This window comes from Solea senegalensis, linkage group LG14, assembly GCF_019176455.1.
Source record: "Solea senegalensis isolate Sse05_10M linkage group LG14, IFAPA_SoseM_1, whole genome shotgun sequence".
In the NCBI taxonomy this organism is placed as follows: Eukaryota; Metazoa; Chordata; class Actinopteri; order Pleuronectiformes; family Soleidae; genus Solea; species Solea senegalensis.
In genome coordinates this window covers 668813-688617 of record NC_058034.1, presented here as the reverse complement: position 1 = coordinate 688617, position 19805 = coordinate 668813, and the positions used below count along the sequence as shown (strand labels likewise).

The following is a 19805-nucleotide window of genomic DNA, read 5'->3' as shown; positions in this document are numbered from 1 at the left end:
TCCGGTGCCCGAGTTTGTTTACTTTCTTCTTCTTCTTGTGTGTGTGTGTGTGTGATCAGAGGGTGACGTCACAGTGTTAAACTTACGTTTACCTAATGATTTTTTTTTGTTTGATAACGTTTTGGGGGCATTTGTCTGGAAACTCTGAAAATAGACGATGTTTTATTTATTTTTTTTTAAATCTACTCCTCTCAAGGTCAAGGAAGAACTTGAGCACTGGTGATCTTTTATATAATGGTCTTTCTTAAGTGTTTTATTCTCTATAAAATTGGAGGAACAATGACTGACTTAGTCTTCCAGACACTTCAGGTACTTCAAAGGTGAGACAGTGCTTGTGCCTGATGTGCAACTTGACATTCGACAAGCTGCTATTTCTTTTCATCGCAGTGGAATCAGTGTCGGTGCTCATGGCTCAGTGCCCGACAGCCTTGATTCAAGCACCTGGTGCTGAGCTGGATAACATACGACCTTTCCAGCCTTGCGAGTGCTGTGTCAATCGGGTGGGTGTCTGCGAGTGTGTTAGCGGGTTCTCAGGCCTCACTCTATTGTGCTGCACTGTCTCGTCCAATGGCAATGCATGGCGCAACAGAAATATACAGAGAAACCACACAGTAATACTTTTCTCTCTGTTAATCTCAACAGTGAATCCACACTACTACATACCAATATAGAATGGATTCCTCTTTAGCACATACTCCACCTCTCAAGTTTTTAAGCTCCAGTGTGTAAAACATTGTGACAGGAGAGTGCAAACTAGCTTCTGTAAAGCAAACATCATACCTATACCTAAAGAAAATATCAAAAATTAAACTCTAAGGCAGATGTATACGCATAAAAACATAAGCTACAAGAGTTAAACAATAACCAGTAGAATTACCTAAGAAGGAAGCAGTGGAGTCGTCGTTGGCCTTTATGGGCTGGAGCCCTGGTGAAGTGGGAGATGTAGTTGGGATCCTCTTGGAGTCGCTCAAACCGACCGTGTGGTGAAACTGAAACCGACGGCTGGATGGGTTCCATCAGCTCAGGGTCAGGATCAGGGCCGGGGTCTGAACATGCTGACAGGGATAAATATGGAGTAACGGGTAAGTGCGTAAATCTGTGAAAAACAATCCCACTTTTTAGATTAGACTTGAACGTTGTCTCTTCTCTGGACTAAAGTTCTTACAGTGAGTTCAGTTCTTTGTTTTTAAAGCAGAATCCGTTGTCCAACGGGGACCGTGACTTTTGACATGGCTGTAGTCTGTGGTAACAAGATTCATCAACAAGGACAACTGTTGACACATGTTCCGTACACGATCCAGAACATTGGTCTAATTGGTTGTACGTCTCTTCAACTGTGTACGGAGGCAATTTGATCTACATCCATTGGTCACAGCTCTTGACCCTCTTGGTCTACACCCTTTCCACACTCATACTCAATCTCAAATTAGATGGTGTGAGACAAAATATGACACAATAAAGTTCTCAAGACGAGCAACATGTCAAGCACACACAAATACATTAGCTTTAGTGTTTTCAGTATCATCACAGTGATGTTGATATTCAAGGTCAAGGTCACAAAACAAGTTTTACAATACCATCACTATCATGTCATGTGAGTAGAAAACTGAATATTAAAATAAAAACAATGCATTTCGTCCAGAGCTACAGTTGGAGTTGGGTTATAACTTACCAAACTCCAACTGTTGTGGGGAAACTGAATGGAAAAACGGAGTAAATACTTAATGCTGAGTGTTGAAACAATCAGCCTGCTCACTTCAGAAGGCTTTTGTGAGGCTCGAACACTGCCAATGATGCAGAGCTCCAGGCACAATTCAAAGCTGAGCAACTCAACTCCGGCTTGAGGGATACTTATGAAGTTTCTCTCTTTTGCAGCTGCTGTCAGTGGCAAGCTTCTCACATTTAATGCAGTATCTTTTTCTTCACAATGACATGTTGCAAATTGTGTGTAAGAGTTTGTGGAGAATTCCTCAGCAAAAACATATTTTTAGATCATTAAAAGCACGAGACAGAAACTTGTTTTAGCATAATTCTACCATTCTGAGGAGATAAAAACGCTCAGTCTCAATAAGACAAAGACCATTAAATGTAATGTGGATTACAAACATGATTAATAATGCAGCACATACACCAGGAAGGATCGTGCACACCAATCGTATGAAAACATCAAAAAAAGTCATCTATATTATCACACCAGGGAATTCCATATTATAAATCAGATTAATGTTTGCTGTTATGAGCTGTGGGATTATCATGAATGTTTTATAAACACATCATGTTTATTGTCATGACAATATTCATTTATATTTCATGAGTTTAGATTGTCCCATCAGTAGAGTAAACTAATCACCTCCTTAGAAACATATGATATCGACACACTCACACTCACTTTATTGGGTACACAGGGAGCCTATTTAAGCGGCATCAAGATTGGTCTGCTGCTGCTGCTGCTGTGTGTACCTAATAAAGTGAATATTGCAACGCGTGACCGATTAAATAACTGTTACTTTCACCACAAATATCGATAGTGAATGAATGGTGAAACGTGATTTCAACCCATCCAACAACATAAAAATGTTATGTTTTAAGTAATGATGTGACATTCCTATTGCTTACTAGCATCTTCTCATTTGAATCCATTTCTGCTGTATAAGATTAACTTGTACTAATTCTGCCCTTTTGGCAAGATACAGACCCGCTTGACAACTGGAGACCTGTACCTGATCTCTGGCAGTCTATGTGCTGCATCTGCATGCGGTCCATGCTTGGTCCTGGCTCCTGCAACTCCTCCTTGTCCAGATCCCAGTCCAGATCCAGACCTCCAGAGCAGTGTAGAACCTGACCGACCATTGCGCCCCCTTGGGTGTCGCACACTTTTCTGTATGCCATGACGATATCACCTGAAAAGACACATTGGGACACCGGTTAAATAACACATTTCTTGCAGGACTTACTTTCATAAACAAAGCCTTGTACATGTGAACACCTGAATGGGAAAATTCCCAAAGTGGAAAACAAACACAATAGAACATCTATGTGCTTTGTGTGTGTGTGTGTGTGTTCCCATCTCTGTCGGGACTCGTTTGAGTTGAGTGGAATAAAATGTTTTTATCAAAAGAAAAAAATAGTGGCCATCAAACACATGTATGGGCACAATTCAGTGGGTCACATGACAGCAGCTAATGAGGCAGATTTCAATGTGTCCAGATGACAGATTGTGTTCAAGCATGCATTAATGTAATTTTTGTTCTAAGATCTGAGGAGACATTGGTTTTGTGTTCAGACATGTCCTTTAGCACATGATGGGATCACAAAGTGATTACTAAACTTAAGCTGTGTTTCCACCTAAAGTTGTTTCCAATGGTTCACTTTGGTACAGTGCGGTCCTTTAGAATTCGTTAAAAATACTTAAAAATCCTGAAAACATGCATTAAACTCCAACATATAGCAGGGACATTTCTAAACTTATTTAACTATAAGTTAAATATAGTTTCTAAACTATATTTAACAGAGGAGTCTGGTGTATTTAGTAACAGAACTACAGGAAGCTGGCCGCATCACAACCCCTTCCGTCGTATTTCAGTTCAGTTCAGGACGTACTGAACGATTCTGTGAACAAATGTTTTTAATCAAAAACATCTGCTTAAAAAGACACTCGTCGCTAACTTGTGTGTCGTGTATAATACAACATCACAGCAGTTTCATGCAGCCATGCTATGATGACTCCGCCCACATTGAGAAGGTACTATATTAATGGAAAATGACGCTAAACTGAGGAGAGTCGAGCTGTGCCGAGCTGAGTCGTGCTGGAACTGTGTAGTGGAAAAGCGCCATTAGTTCCATATAAGGACTGAACCTAGAGTGTGAAAGTCTAGAAAAGCTAAAAGTCAAACTCAACTGATGTATCCCACCCCTCCCACATGCGCTCTCATTAAAGCTCCACCTCCAAAACACAGGAGAGCATCTGTGGAGCAACTGTGAATTTCAGCTGCAAATCTATTTTTTTTTTTCATTACTCACTCATGTCATGTCACTGCTGCAAAGACACACATTATTCTTATGTTTACAGTGGTTCTCACTAGAGTAACACAAAGATCACACCTTCAAACTTGGCTCTAGGGATTATCATAAGAACAATGCTTAGATTAGGTTTGGGTATTAGATTTGTTTTTCGGGTGCCATTTTGTGAATTAAGTCATTACGTGTGTGTGTGTGTGTGTGTGTGTGTGTGTGTGTGTTGTACCCAGGTGTGTAAATCCTCTCGGGCAGTATCTTGACCAAATTAACAATCAATAACTGCTCAGGTATAAAAAAGAAAAGAAAAGAAAAACAAAGTTGGATAAAATTGAATACATGAAAGTGCAGTGAAACTTAAAGAGTGCTTTGTTTATTCAAATGACTAGAGTGTGGACGGATGTGGAGAGAATCAAGTTAGTGAAGAACGAGTCTTGTCTTTGACATTAAAAGAGTTGTACAGTTGTTGTGCTTAATCGCTTTAAACCCCACTTTTTTGGACTGCTCTGTCTTTTTATGTGCTTGCAAATGTCAGTGGAAGCAGTATCAATTATGATTCTGAACGGAATGTGGTAAGAATTGACATACATTGCACTCACATGAGTCTTTGACGTTTGCCTCTCTTTCCCTGGAGGAAGCTGTGTGGAGCTGCCTGGGAGCGAACACCAGTGACAAAAGGTTGATAGCAACGTGTTCATTTTCTATCTCTGTGATCTTTGTTCATGTTAACTGAGAAAAGCAGCATGACAGAGAAAAGTCGCCTGACAAAGGCAAAGGTATATAGCTATTGTTTGTGTTGATGTGAGGATTGTTCATTCTTTCATTTTCTTACAGTTTATTCTCCACATGAGTCAATCCCTTCTGACACAGGGCCAAAGGTGGGGTAACCCTAGGAGAGGACGCTCCAGTCACTGAAGATCAGAACTGGATAGACAGTGTTTCCTCACAATTAAATTACATTTAATTGCCCACAGGGGAAATTCCTTCTCCGCATTGAACAATTCTCCACTAGAAACCTTAATAGAATTAGGAGCAGTGGGAAGCAATGGGGGTTGGGTACCTTGCTCAGGGGCACCTCCAGCCCTTCAACCCTCCGGTTACAAGGCAAGTTCCCTTTCCACTTGGCCATGGGATGCCCAGCTGTCCCAATTGTTCTTCAGGATCCCTTTTACAGGGAGCACAACCAAATATAAGCCTCTGATACCTTTGTTCAGAAGAAATAATAGTGACTGGATGCATATATAGGCCTGAACATCACCTTCTCCATATTTAAGTTTACCTTCCCCTAAACTCAAGGAGAAATTCATCGTTGAAATGTTTGACTCTTTACCAAAAATGCAAGATAACATATTGCTGTTAACGGAAGGTAGTCACAGATTTTGTGTATTTAACACTGGGTGTCACAAATGACACAAACATTAAAAATGTGTTATTTGAGTCTCTATCTCCAGTTCAAATAAACTTTGTATGATGCCAAGCAAGAAATGACACCGCACAACAACAAAGAAATCTTATCCAGAAGAGAATGGGCAAATGAATTGGCAGGTTGTGTAAAGTCATGATTCCTGTCACTATATTTTACATGGATCATGGAATAATCAATTCATTTTGATAAAGATAAATGAATGTGTTATCTTGGGATGAGAAAAGTGTGTTTTCCCAGTGAGTCGGGCAAGAAAATCAGAATGAATAATCGACAATTATCCCGTGAAAAACCGATTACTCTGTTATCTCGAGATAACGCACTGAAAAAATAAAGTAGCGACCGTGGCCTTCCTTGGCTTCCATCGCTTTTTGTGTCAACGCAAATTCCCCATCATTTCAAAACGTTCTTGTTTTGCCATTGCCATCGTTTTTACAACCATATTTGATGCATATATGACACACTTTGAGCCACAATGTTGGCTTCATAAATGGCCAGTTGGTGGCGATACCAGAACATGAAGTTATGTTAATTTTCAGTGATACTCAGTTCTGCTGAGAATAGGTCACATCATGTGTCTCAATGATTGTTGAATTGTTTCAACAAAGAGTGCAGATTGAGGATGAGATGGAGATATAAAGGAGAGAAGAGGGGCGGAGAGACAAACAGATGGAGACAATTAGATGAAGAGTCCTGGAGATGATGGAGGGCAGAGAGGGAAGAAAAAAGATGGAGATAATGGTAGAGACACAAATAAAACAGTAGAAAACAGGAAGGCAGGGCAGTCGTGGAAGTGTGTTTTCACATGAAGGAGCGAGGGTAAAAAGCAGAGGGGAGAGGTCTGGGAGTTCCCTAACATCAATCTTCAATGCTCCACCGCACTTTCATTACTTCTAGCTCAATGCAGATGAAGGATCCTCTTAGGAAAATGGAACAAAGGTTCATTTAGCTGCTGACCTCTGCTCGCAGCTACTGCAGTTTGCTGTTAGTGTGATACCGATCACAGACAGAGAGCAAAAGTCTTGATACAACATTTTCTTTCTTTTCTTTCCACAAAATAATTTGTTAAAGTGTTACTTGGATTACTTGGAGAAACATTTTATTAAAATGACAGTTTCCCTGAAACCACAGACCTGGTTCATACCTACACGATGCATTTCCACATGCACATAGTATACGTACATGGTCCATGGTTTCATTTCAGAGGGTCCGAGTCAGTCTAGTGGTCCAGTCTAGTGCTCCTTGCATGCATACTAAATCTCATATTTCATTTCAGTAATTTCTCACCAGGAGTTTGTCCTCATGTGTGTGCCCTTGTATCTTTGAACAATGGGTTGTTCATGTGTGCGTACTAGTGAACTCCCTCACAAATCTTCGAGCAAGAATCCATAGATAGACAGATAGATGATAGACAGACAGATAGACAGACAGACAGATAGGCCAAACGTAGCAAAAGGGGAAAGAAGTGAGGTGTGCTCAATTTACCCAAATGGGGTGCTGTTTGGTTCTGTGGAAGAGTTTCTCCTGCATACATGAGAGTAACACTCTTGTCCACACTTCTCCACATTACACCACAATGAATATTTCTTTACTTTTTTGAATGCAGCTTTCAGTGTGTCTTTTGATACTTGGGCCAAAAAGGATCAAACCGGCCTTTGTTGACTCTGAAATAAGCTTTGAACCACCATCATTCAGCCTTTCTGTCTGTTTCCTCCCACATGTCCAAAAACATGCAGAGGGTAATTGAACACTCTAAATTGTCTGTGTGAGTGTGAATGAAAGGTCCTCGACCTGTCCATTATCTACCTCCTTTTGCCCTATGTCAGCCCGAGACCCTCATGTGGAGGATGAAGTGAAAGACAATGCATGGATAGACTAAATTGAAAGTGTTAAGGAATTTACTGAAGCCGCAATCATCTCAGCAGCTCCCGGGTTTCGTGGCTTAGTTATAATGGATGGAAAAAAGGGGGGAACAAAAGAAAAGGATCTGTATTGTCATGATACAACTGAACAAAATTACACGGTCAGATGAAGGGTTGATCAGAGCTGCTGTGACTGAGTGTGCTGCCACCAAATGTCTCACCAAATGACCAAGTTTTGGTGGTGGGAGGAGACTGGAGAGCCAGGGGGAGGCCCACACAGACACGGGGAGAACATGCAAACACAGAAAGGTCCCAGGAATGGGAACCAGCACCTTCTTAAGCCACCATGACACAACATAAATGTAATGTCAACAACAACCAAACTTTGGCCTCTGACGGCACTCTGACCAATCAGTGGCCGGCATTCTGACGACGTCACGCATAGTATCGGAACCTCGCCAGAGCAGGTACTAAAAAGTACCAGGTACCAGGTACAACCGCTAATGGAAATGCAAAATAACCGCGTTGTACCGAGGCGAGCCGTGCCGGTTTATGTCAATGAGCTCAATCTGGACCTTTGCCGACTTATAAAATATCTGCATTAAGAGCCGTAAATGCAAACTACTTCACCCCTGGAGGAGCTCAAACCAATGAGTCACCAGATGTTGACTGACAGCTGGTATTTCAATGCCATCCACCTTCTCTATCATAAAATGTGACTCAGCCTGTAATAGCCAATGACACTCACCTCATCGACACTGCCTCATTACTGAAGGTGAAGCACTCCCAGTAATCGCAGTGACACAAGTCAGAGGCACCCAAATGCTCTTTGCTCTGACAGACGTTGTGGAATGACTGCTTTCATCACAGTTCAATGTTTAAACTAACATTAACCCTGACACCCTGTTTCCCTGTCAACTGTAAGAGTTCTTCTGGATATATAAATCACAAGGTCAACAATGTGCTGGATTTTTAATAAAGGCTGACGTTTCTTCACGGTGACACTTAAAGAAATGATCACGATCGGTGTCATCGTCATAATCACCTTTATAATAAGGCGAATGTGCCAAAGAGATGTAAGGATTAACTGTATGAACATTATTATATCTGTATGACACTGCAGGATTAGAGTATAAGCTTTAATGTAAATGTCAAGTGAGAGTAAAAGATAGTGTACAAATACGTATGTGTAGTTTTCAATGTGTTTCAAAAGCTGTCAATGTAAATGACTCAATTCCAAAAAACAACATTTAACTTCATCTTGAGTGGATCAATGTTGACAACAGTTAATTGAACAAAGTGTTTGGAGACTGTTGGTGCAGTTAAATGAACATGCATCATTTTAAATTGAATTATATTTACAATTTACTGTCCCTGGGGCGAATTCTAAAATAAGGTATTTGTTAATCTCCTGCTGGCTGCTGTTCCACTGCCTCCTTGTCATATCCACTAAAACATGGTTGACTGTTGATGTCTGTGACCGTAACACCGCCGTCATTTTGAACTCACCCCTCCCCATCCTTTCAATAAATCATGTGTCGAGAGGGCGACTTGTGCCTGTCATATCCTGGCTGGATAGGTCACTGAATTTTTAAGGTGTTTACTGCGCCTTTTTGGTGGTTTTGGAGATAAAAATAGAAATTTGCTCTTTGAGCTTGCAGCTCCATTTCAAAATGACACCATGTGACACTGATGGTTGTACTTGTGTGTGCCTTTTCTGAACTGTCTCAAAGGGCTTGGACAGAGCAGCTGTGACACATAACAATAATAATAATAATTAAAAATATGTTAAAAGTCATTTTGAAATACAAGAGCTGCTGCTGTGGCTGTCGAGCTGTTTACACTACGACCAATGCTTTGTTTATTGGTAGGCATCCAAGAAACCAAGAAAATGGTGACATATATTTAGGGTTTCATTGGCAGGAAGCTGAGATTATTATAGAATTATTTCTCAATGAGGAACAAAGCAAACATATCCTGGTTACCCCAGCTATCACCATAGAAGTATAGTCTGAGAAATGTCATTATTAATAAAGAGTTCTACTCAATAGTATGTCAATTGTTCATGTGTTATAACAATTTCACTTTTGTATTTATCAGGGTGAAGCCATTGGCAACAATTTGGGTTTAACATGGAAAAAAAAAGACAGTGATGTTAAATTGTCTTGGTTTTATTTACCTTGTGAAGTTCTTAACACTAACATTCTTAAGAATGTTATGGAAGTAAAGTTTAAAGATTATTTTTGTTTTAAATATACAATCCTTGTGTTAGTTTAGTTCAATAATCTTCTAAAATCAAATATAGATTCCAGGGCTAATGTAATTATTATTGAAGGACACATTCTTTGCCATGTGACAGTCTAGTACGTATGACACTGACTACATTCAATGTTGGTTCAAAGGGGGTCGGAACTTCATGAGTATTAATTTGTGTCCCAAGACTGGATTATGTGAGAACCTTTGTTCTAAAGCATCGGCATCTCTGATCCTTATTAGACAGAAAAATCACAACTATGATATGCTTTTTAGTTCCTCCGCATCACTGAACTAGGATGCTGAAGTCTTCAGGTAAAAACAACACAAACATTAAAATAACCAAAAGCATATTTTACCTCATGTTCAAAATGACACCCCTAATTTACTCAGACATTTGTTTTGTATGTTTTGTGGAAAAAAAACATTGACCACGCAGCTTTTCACCATCGGAGCAGCTGCTGACTACTTTTTAGTTTTAAAGGAGAAAAGCAGGAGATGTTTAGAGGAATTAACACCCAGGTTAGACCTGCGTGAGTTCCATTTATGGGCAGATGGAGAGCTCAGAGTTTGTTTTGTGTTGTTCATCCATTTCTCTTTCTGTCTACCAGCACACAACACATACAGTAACAGGAGGATGATACAAGTGAATGTGACTGATACACAGCCACTCCTCCTTATTCAGCATGTATCTCTGTATACTACATCTTTGTTTTTACATATGTACGTATATATACGTCTAAATCAGAAAAACATAAAGATTCTGCACTGAATCTTAATCGTTAATGAATGAATTATTTTACACTTAAAGTAAAAAACATTTTTTTTAACTTTGAGGGTTTGAAAAACGATTTCAGCTCTACAAGTTGTTTATTCTCTATACGGTCGCTGAGCGCGGTCAATTTACTGCACTTTGTCGCAGTAAACTGGTACAAATTTAAAGGTGTCTGTATGGAGCGTCATCAACTCTGAGTTTAGCTTAACATGGAAATACTTCACAGTAAAGTAAAACTGTAGTGTAAAGCAGCTTTGAGTGGTCATCAAGATTGAAAAAGTGCTAAAGAATAACAGATCCAATTACCTTCTTCTGATTTTAGTTGGTAGTAGCAAGTACCAAAGATAGTTAGGGCTACTGTATTGGAGTAAAAGTACACAATTTATTTAGGAAACGTAGTGGATTAAAAGTAAATTAAGAGTAAAATTTGCTAGAAATATTAATAACAAAGTTAAGTACAGATTTGTACTTAATGTTTCTTTTAAATGTTATTGTGGTTTGTGGTTTGAATCTGTGAATATCTTTCACTCTTTCTAACTGTACTTAAGTTTCACAGTTTCAAGAGAGGGTGCACTCCATTTGCTTACCCAGCGGTCCAGCTTGTTGGTGGGAGTGATAAATCCACATTTATACTTCTCCCATGTCATGTCTGAGGCTCTGTATACACTGGTTTACACCTGGAAAAATAGTGGTTTAGGGCTTTAGTGACACTTTAATTCCCTTCTTTTTTTAGCAGATTCACTCTCACTAATTTAGTGTGAAAGTAAACATAAAAATAAATCAGTTATTTTTTTAGTTTTTGTTTTGTTAAATCGTGTAGCTTCAAACATACTCACGTGCTGTGTGTGCTCTATCTTTTATAAGTCATTAAACCATATTTACCTCTCATTCATAAATAAGTGTGGTGCTGCAGCCATGGAGCTCAGAGAGACAGAGAACCTGAGAGGGGGAATATTTCCCCAAACACTCCACCTCTACCTCACCAATCATTTCATCTGACAAGACCTTGTCAGCTGCCGTTGTTACAGAACATGAAGTGAGCCGTCAATCATTGATCTGGCCTCCTTACCCTCAGAGGAAGGGTGGCTGAGGGAAATACTCGCAAGGATCAAAAATTATTCATAATCCCAAGTAAATTATACATTAAAACAACCTCAACGTTACTGTCTTTTGTATATAATGTCATATCTGTGAATAATACATGTGCGGATTACATACAGTAATAAGCACAGCTACCACTCTCCCCATGCCCAACACATGATGAGTTGGAAAAGAGAGATATTAAAATAAATTGTAAGAACAACGGGGAAGAAATGTCAAAAGCAAACTCTGGTGTAATGAAATGGAGCGTCTCCATGGAGACTCGTGGTGATCGGCAGCGAATGAGGTGCAAGCAGCGCTACGGAGCTTCAGCCCATGTTTGGAAGTGTGAGAGTTGAACCGATTTACTGGCCACATTAATAAAAATGTATTTTCACTGTGGAAACAGGAGTGAGTGTGACCTCTTTATCCATTAATCACTCCTTTTTTACGCTCCTGTGCTGCCGATGGCAGTTTTTTTTCAGTGAAATAACAAATGGGTCCCATGCCCCTATATACTGCATACATATTTTATTTATTAGTGTGTCTTGTTTTATTTTTTTAGTTTTCAGAGGAAGCACTGAGAATACATTCATGGTCTTGATCAGGAGTCTGCGCTCCATGAATCTCTACTGACCTGACCATCTTTGGGACTTTCCTTAAAATAAAATGAATAAATATATGCAATCACCTTATGTGTGATTAACATTCACAGATGTTTTGTAAGCACCTTCCTCTCCCTTGAATCAGCTGTAGTAGATGTTACTTCCAGGGATGGAGCTATAGCTGCTTTGGGCTAACTCTCTTTCTCCTACAGACAGACAGGACACTGTCATTTATAATTACCCACAGATAAAGAACAATACACATTAGTTAGCTCTGCCTGCTCACTGGCTTTACATGTTTAATACATCAGAGTTCTTCTCTTGCTTCTCTCGATGCTTCACACAGTAGATGTTGCTGTTGTTCAGGCCGGATCTTGGGCTCATAAAGGTTGGACTTTATTTGATACGCCTGTTCAAAGGCTTTTTATTGCGAATGTCTAATGAACCAATCACATGGCAGCAACTCGACAAATCGTCATGGTCAAGACATAATGCTGAAGCTCCAACCGAGCATCATAATGAGGTGTAAAGGTGATTTTATTGCTGTAGTTAAATAGAATTGAACTTAAGATAAGATGGACTTTCATTGGCAGACAGAGCTGCAGTATCTGGCTGCTGCACTCTTGCCTCTGTCTCTGCTTCAGTGGTGTCAAGACTCTGGTCACGCGCTCCCGGAGCAAACAGGTAGGTTTATCAGTTAGTGACAGACAGGTACACCATTTAGTCCAAATTATACGACTCGTCCCGTTTCCTCTGAGTGTTAGTCTTTTGTTCTCTATATAACGACAAAAAGAAATGGCAGATAAATTATAGACCAACGCTTTAAACCAATACCTGATATAACACATTATATAATATTTTCCTCCACAGCAGTAGAACATTTCAGGGGTCTGTGAAAAAATAATCATTACATCATCTTCAAAATGTATCTAGATTGTGACCTTTTGAAAACTGAATAATATTTCCTATTAAATGATTATGATATAACAAGCCATATTCAGACCACTACTATTCAATTCAATTGTCCTATCCAGTCCTATCCAGTACAACAGGCAAAGAAAAACGATAAACACAACACATCAAAGATTCCAAAAGCACCAAACAATCCCAATATAAATATAAATTGCTAATGAATCTGTGACACTGTGGTACATGTCACCACCAGGCGACTGCAGCTGGTAAAGTAATGACTGAGCTCGCTGACAGCCATTTGCTTCATTTAAAATCTGTCTGTCATGTCTCTCTCCGCTGTCTGCACACAGGCAGAATCAACATGCAGCTTATTGGGATCCATTTAACTGCACAGCCCAAGGAAGAGTCTGTTCATTTTAGCATAAAATATAAAGCTGGGTCTTGCAGGCTGGAATCCATCCATAACCACAGCATCGACATCTGCCTGGTGCTGCGATGCTGCGAGAGTGTGTTACAGGCTGCAGGGCCATCACGGAAAAACCTTTATTTTTATAGTGTTCATGAATTAAAGATGGCTTCCCCTGGGGGGGTTAGGGGAAAGGAGAAGGTTTATGGATCAACCCCACCATGCACACACACACACACACACACACACCCCTTCTCTCTTTCCTCCCTCTCTCCGTTCTGCATTCAATCTCCTGAATACCACAGGCCATGTCTCCGGATGTTAGACATATAAAACAATAACAGAAAAACATTCTCATCGAGTTGTGTTTTTTTTTCTTCTGGTAGTTCGTTCTTTCTCTTAATACCAGTTTTCTACCAGGTGTAGTCCATTAAAAACTACATTACCCACAAGTCAACAGGTTATCCTCTATATTATGGCTAAAGGTCAGGCTTTCCTTTTCCGCTTTATCTCCCCTGAAAGTAGTCAAAGCCTTGATATTTCCATCGTAACTGGTGTATATCTCCCTTAGACAATGCTCCATCTCAAAGGCATTTCTATCAAATGATAGTAGTGCGCTAACTGAACATCTATACATTACTGCGGGATGATAATCTGCTTGTTTACTGACACTAACCTGTCAGCAAATAAGGTGATGTTTGACACAGTACATATATATGTAAATACAAGGAAAGGAAACTCCTGATTTTTCATTCACTGCCTCTGTGTCTGCCTCTGAAAATGTCCATAGTCATTTACTTTTAAATGGTCTAAATTAGGGCTGCAATTCATCACTTATTAATCCAATAATGACTAAATGAATCGTCAATTATTTTAATCATTTAATGGTTTGAGTGTTTTCTTTTTTTTTTTCAATAATTAAAACAAGCATTCTGATATTTCAGCTTCTAAAATATTGACATTTTGTGGTTTCTTTGCTCCAGGTAACAAATGAATAATTAAAACTGAACATTTTGGTTTGTGGATAACAGAAGACATTCACAAACGTCATCATGTCCAGGTTTGGTAAACACTGATCAACATTTTTAAAACATTTTCTGACAATTTCTGGCCCAAACAAGTACCCGATTTATCGAGAAAATAATCGACAGGTTTATCGATTAAGAAAATAATCGTTAGGTGTATTCCTAGTCAAAGTAGGAGTGATTCCTTAGCTTAGGTAGTGACATCCTTAACAATCGTGTACTGAACTTTGGCTAACTTGCTTGTGGCAGAATAACATTAGCAAAGATGTGGCTGCTATGATATTAACATATTTTATTGCTTCCAGAATCATTAAATAAGAACATGCCAGGCTGACATTGGAATGATGAAATTTGATGATGCAAAAACATGACAAACAGTGTAGAATTTCCCCAGAAGCATCATGTAATTTACTGCTTTATTAACGTTGCTGATAAAGGGCCTAAAAATCTAATTTTGCTGATCAGGACTCACAACTAATGGTTCTGCAAAAATGTCACAATAAAAGCCTTGTTGGGGAAAAAAGAGTGGAGTGGATTCAGATACATGACGTGTAATGTTTATGACAAATGTGACATATATTTGAATATGTGGTCATTTTTACGATCTGTCCGGCAGTGAAATCTGTGTGACCTACAATAAAAAAGAGGAAAGGGGTCTATTATTAAATAATTATTAAAAACACGGCTCACTTGAGAGATGGACCTGAGATGCAGATCTCTGATCAGCTGAGACACAGATGTGTGACTGAAATAAATACAAGACGGCTGAAGGTTATTTGAAGGTCAGTCCATACACTGCTTTAATTATTTTTTTTAAGTGCTGAAATGAGTGAATGATTAATTCATACATTACATGTAGGTTACAACATGGAGTATATGAGCTCATGTTTACATCAGACAATGATTCAGTCCGAGTCCAGCGTGTCTTCCTCCTGAGACTCCGTAGTTGACAATGACAAGTTTCCTAAGGGTTAGTATCCAGTGATCACAAACCTCTGTGTGTGTGTCTGTGTCCACAGTTATTTTTTCTCTCTTTTCATGACAACCAACACACACACACGCAGCACACACACACGCACGCACCACACACACACACACACACACACACACACACACACACACACACACCCCTCCGTTGCCAATCCTTTTATCTGACAACAGCATCATGCATGGCTGAGGGGAGCTTTACACCAACATGCACATTCACGGTAGTAAACACCTCAATCTCTCCATCCCTCCGGCCCCAGAACACCTCTCCTGTTTGATCTCTCCCATCCGGCCCCTCCCCTCTTCACTCCCCCTCTCTTTTTCCTCCCGGTCTCCACAAAATGAAATGCAAATAGTGCAGCATAACCTGGGGCGTCATTTATCTAAATTAGAGCTCCAAGTGTAGATCCCCACGGGAAGCCTGTATGCTAGCACAGTTAGCGTCATTAGTTTCATTAGCCTGTGTCACACCATTAATTACACATCAAGCCAATCAGTTAACGAGGGCTGTGGGTTCCCATCCACTCTGGACTTTCAGCGAGCGGGAGCCTTTGTCAATGATTGTGTCAGAAGAAAACAAAACCGTCTTTTCACTTCTAGTGCCATGTGACACTTGAAAAGAAAAGAAAAGAAACTAAACAAAAGATCTCAAATATTTGTGCCAGTGATAATCACTTAATTTAATAAACTTTTGTTCCATTATCCTTAAGACAATAGTTTGTTGTTTGTTGTCATTATACATGACAGTATAAGAATTCATGAAAAGACATGAAAAGCATTAATTAACTGGCAGCCATTGTAAAGAACACATATTAATGTTCATTTTGTACTAAAGTGGAACCTGTAAATATTGTGTCATGCTGTGAGCCTTCTACCACAGTACCCACAGATACAGATAATTGTTTGCTCCCATTTCACAAGTTTTAATGAAGTTATTTTCTTTTTAAAAAAACGTGGGCAGTGGCGTGCTCAGACATTTCTAGGGGCAGGTGCTAAATTGAAAAAAAAGGCACCCCTTTCAAAATTATTTGCAGTATTTTCAAAGTATCTGAAATAAATATTAGTATGTATGTGACACTTTTCTAAACGTATATAACCACCATTTGTGGATTCTTAATCAATAAATGTTTAACATTTAAATACAAGTATTTTGAACAAAAAAACATATGTAGTTGTAGTTTATTTCTGTTGCAAAGTTTCCATATGCTATTGGTTATTCGTGCCTTTAATTTATATTTTTTTTGAATAAAAAATGCATTCATTCATTCATTCATTCATTCATTTCAGTGAAACTTTCCAACCTGAGCTTGTGAGTTGTAGTGCAGTGGAACAATTGGCAGGTGACACAGCCAGGTGAGATGTTGCCTGACATAAAGTCATAAACCCAGAAAACTTTGTACTGTCACTTATGGAGCAGTGTCTTTTCTAAAACCTGCAAACAGTGCTGACATTAGCCTCCAACCATAACCGATCACTGCACTTTTAGGACGCCTGCCAAGGTGAGGTAGATTATCAATTTTCCAGGTTATTTTTGCCTCCAGTGAAGCTGCAGGTGAAACGTTCACAACCTCACTTTTTCCTGCCGAGTCAAGGCTGGAAAGTTGATTTTTGCAGAATGTTACATAACAATGAAGTTGAATTTTCACCTTTCGGACACTGAATGTCACCATGTTATTAGTGCCTCGCAGTTGACATTTGTTTGGAAATTTCTCTGAGGCTTAACACATTCAAGGTGGAGTGAGTCATGTTGAGGAATAACTGTTGATATTAATCTGAAGAAACTGCAGTTGCAAGGGAGTGATGTTTTTATGTCGCCCTATCAGCAGACTGTCGTGGGTGGAGCCGGTCTAGCTCCATCATGACCTTACGTACTATTTTAGTCTAGTGCCCCAAGTGCAAGATGCCAAAAAATGGAACGTAGGGTCTGGTTATATTTGTACTAAAAAAAATATGTACCATACTGTACCAACGTTTGGTAACTCCAATCAGATTTCAGGCGCAGGCAGGAAGCTCCTGAACTCATGACATTGGACATTTTCAACATGACATGCTTGGCGTTCAAATGGCAAAAACCTAAAAACACATTTGCTTGATAACAACAACTCCAGCTAGCATGTGGGTAATGTTAAGATAGTGCACGTAACACTATCGATACAGTAACCAAGGTCATGCAATCCCATAATACAACAATCGGTACCAAACAACGCCATTTTGCCAGGTATCCATAAATTGTCTTTTTTTCCAGCTCTATTCATAACAAGTGAGGATTGTAAGTCACTGATGTTTCCAGGATGCTAAAACACCAACGATCTCGAGAGACGGCAGCGGTGGATCGCTGCTATAAAATGCACACAAAGTGGGCGTAGACGACAGACTGATGGGAATCAACAGACAACAGATTGTGATTGTGAAGTGATCCCTTCATATCAGGTAAAGAATCCAACGCTTATAAACCTTAATATCCTGATTATTCTACATAATAATGACCTCAGCCATTTTTGAAAACATCAGCTCACAAGTTTTCAGAAATATTCATGATTTCTACACAATTGAGGCGTCCAAATGACCTCATCCAATAAAAACACGATTCAATTGAAATGCACACCAGTCCACCAGAGAGAAAAAAGGAGGTGCAGTACAACATGCAACATTTCCTTTTTCATTTCTCAGTCACTTTCATGACCACAGGTGGTTTGGGGAATGGACATATATGTATATGGCAATCTCCCTTTAAACTGCTTTTAGATTTTCACAAAATATCATAAGGAATTCAGAGAGACAGACGTGGTTGTTTTGCTCACCCACCGTGTGAATCATGTAAGATGAACTTTGCCGAAAGTCACACCCTCTCCCCAGCCAGCCAGTCTACACAAAGACATAATTAGCTCTAAAAATAGCCCGCATCACGCTGCTCTACGGCTACTGCACATCACTCATTATCACTTGCTACCGTCACAACACACAAACACAGTGTCACCTTCCTTCTCCCTTTAAATGCAGTGAGGTGTGTTAACAGTAGCGTGTACTATGTTGCCATAAATAAATAGAATAGAAGATTATCAGACCATGCACAAGACTGTTGGATGAGTTACTATGTGTGTTCGAATGCAGACAAATTACATTAAATACACACTAATTAAAAGTAACCTTATTTTACTTTTAACTAAAAAAAAGTAAAGCTGACCCCTTACCACACAACAAACCACTCAATAACCATACAGACAACATAATCAACACACTCACAGCTTACACTTCTTTAGATCTATCCTGAAACTGGCATTTTTTATTTGGCGTCAGCGTTCAGCACATAACACCAAATCCTTCACTGACCCGGTTACCGCGGCGATTCTGCGTCAGTGTTTCGGAAATTACACAGTGGAGCTTTAATCTTGAAATGTAACAATTGCTTCATCCCATAGAATGTTTTTGTGAAGTTAGACTGTATGGATTAACATTTTTCTACTATTTATTAATAGGTTCCCTCTATATAAGTATATACGTGTGTATTTTACCTACAGCTGGACTAACAGGTTCCCTCTATATAAGTATATAAGTGTGTATTTTACTAATAAACTAATAACACGTGTACGTAGAGTGCGTGTAGCATCAGAAGCCAACATGTCATTGTGCTGTTCAGACTATGGGCCTAATTCCATTTAGCCATGCTGATGAACCACTTGGCTGAGACCTGACACGTGCACACGCTGCATGTACACTGGCCTCCTCACACCATGAGATGCAAACTGCTCTGTGTGCCATGATGCAGGAAGCACAAATGCACACACACTTGTGGCAAAACAAGCTTTTTTTCCTCAGCTTTTTGTGGGACACAATTATTGTACATCCCACATCACAACTGTGGTCCAAACCCACCTGGCACGCTTCAGGCTGTGTGTGTGTGTGTGTGTGCGTGTACCTGGCAGAGCTCTCTGCCAGCCTCAGTGAGCAGATGGTCCTCCAGCAGGTAATAATGACCCAAGACAAACTCTTAAATTGATTATGCCTTAGTAAGGGCAGAGAGACAGAGTATCCCGGATACTGAGACAGACAGAGAGACGAGAGACCGTCACAGAGCTGCAGAGGGAAAGCCCTGCATTTAAAACAACCTTTATTTCTATTTTATTGAATTATTTGAATGTCTCATTAATTCCATTAATGTCAGTGTTTAAATTGCCTGAAAGTAAAAATAAAAGAACATGCTTTTGCAAAATTCATTTTGTCACTGCTAACCACTCGATCTCCAGGGTGAGAGTTTTACCCAAAACACTTGAAAATACTGTATATAAAATATGGCACTATTGTGATTATGTCATATACAAAACGTAGTGTAATGCTTGTGTCACAGGGTTGGAGAGAGACAGTGCATAAAATAATACTAATAATAATATTTTTTTTATATGTGATCAGTTTTTTTTATTTAACTGTTGACAAATCTATTATTATCAAACCTATTATGTTAACTT

At 39.4% G+C, this 19805-nt stretch overlaps 1 protein-coding gene across 3 annotated transcripts in view; it reads right to left on the bottom strand.

Annotated features, from left to right (window-relative positions):
• The window catches only part of LOC122780425 (inactive N-acetylated-alpha-linked acidic dipeptidase-like protein 2), a 351291-nt gene that overhangs the window by 226905 nt on the left and 104581 nt on the right, over positions 1–19805 (bottom strand). For all 3 annotated transcript variants that reach the window (XM_044043362.1, XM_044043361.1, XM_044043363.1), the window contains exons 3-4: positions 2721–2900; positions 878–1055 (exon numbers count right to left, since the gene is read on the bottom strand). In XM_044043362.1, the coding sequence (XP_043899297.1) occupies positions 878–1055; positions 2721–2889 (347 nt within the window). In that variant the 5' untranslated portion in view covers positions 2890–2900. The remainder of the gene's footprint in view (positions 1–877; positions 1056–2720; positions 2901–19805) is intronic.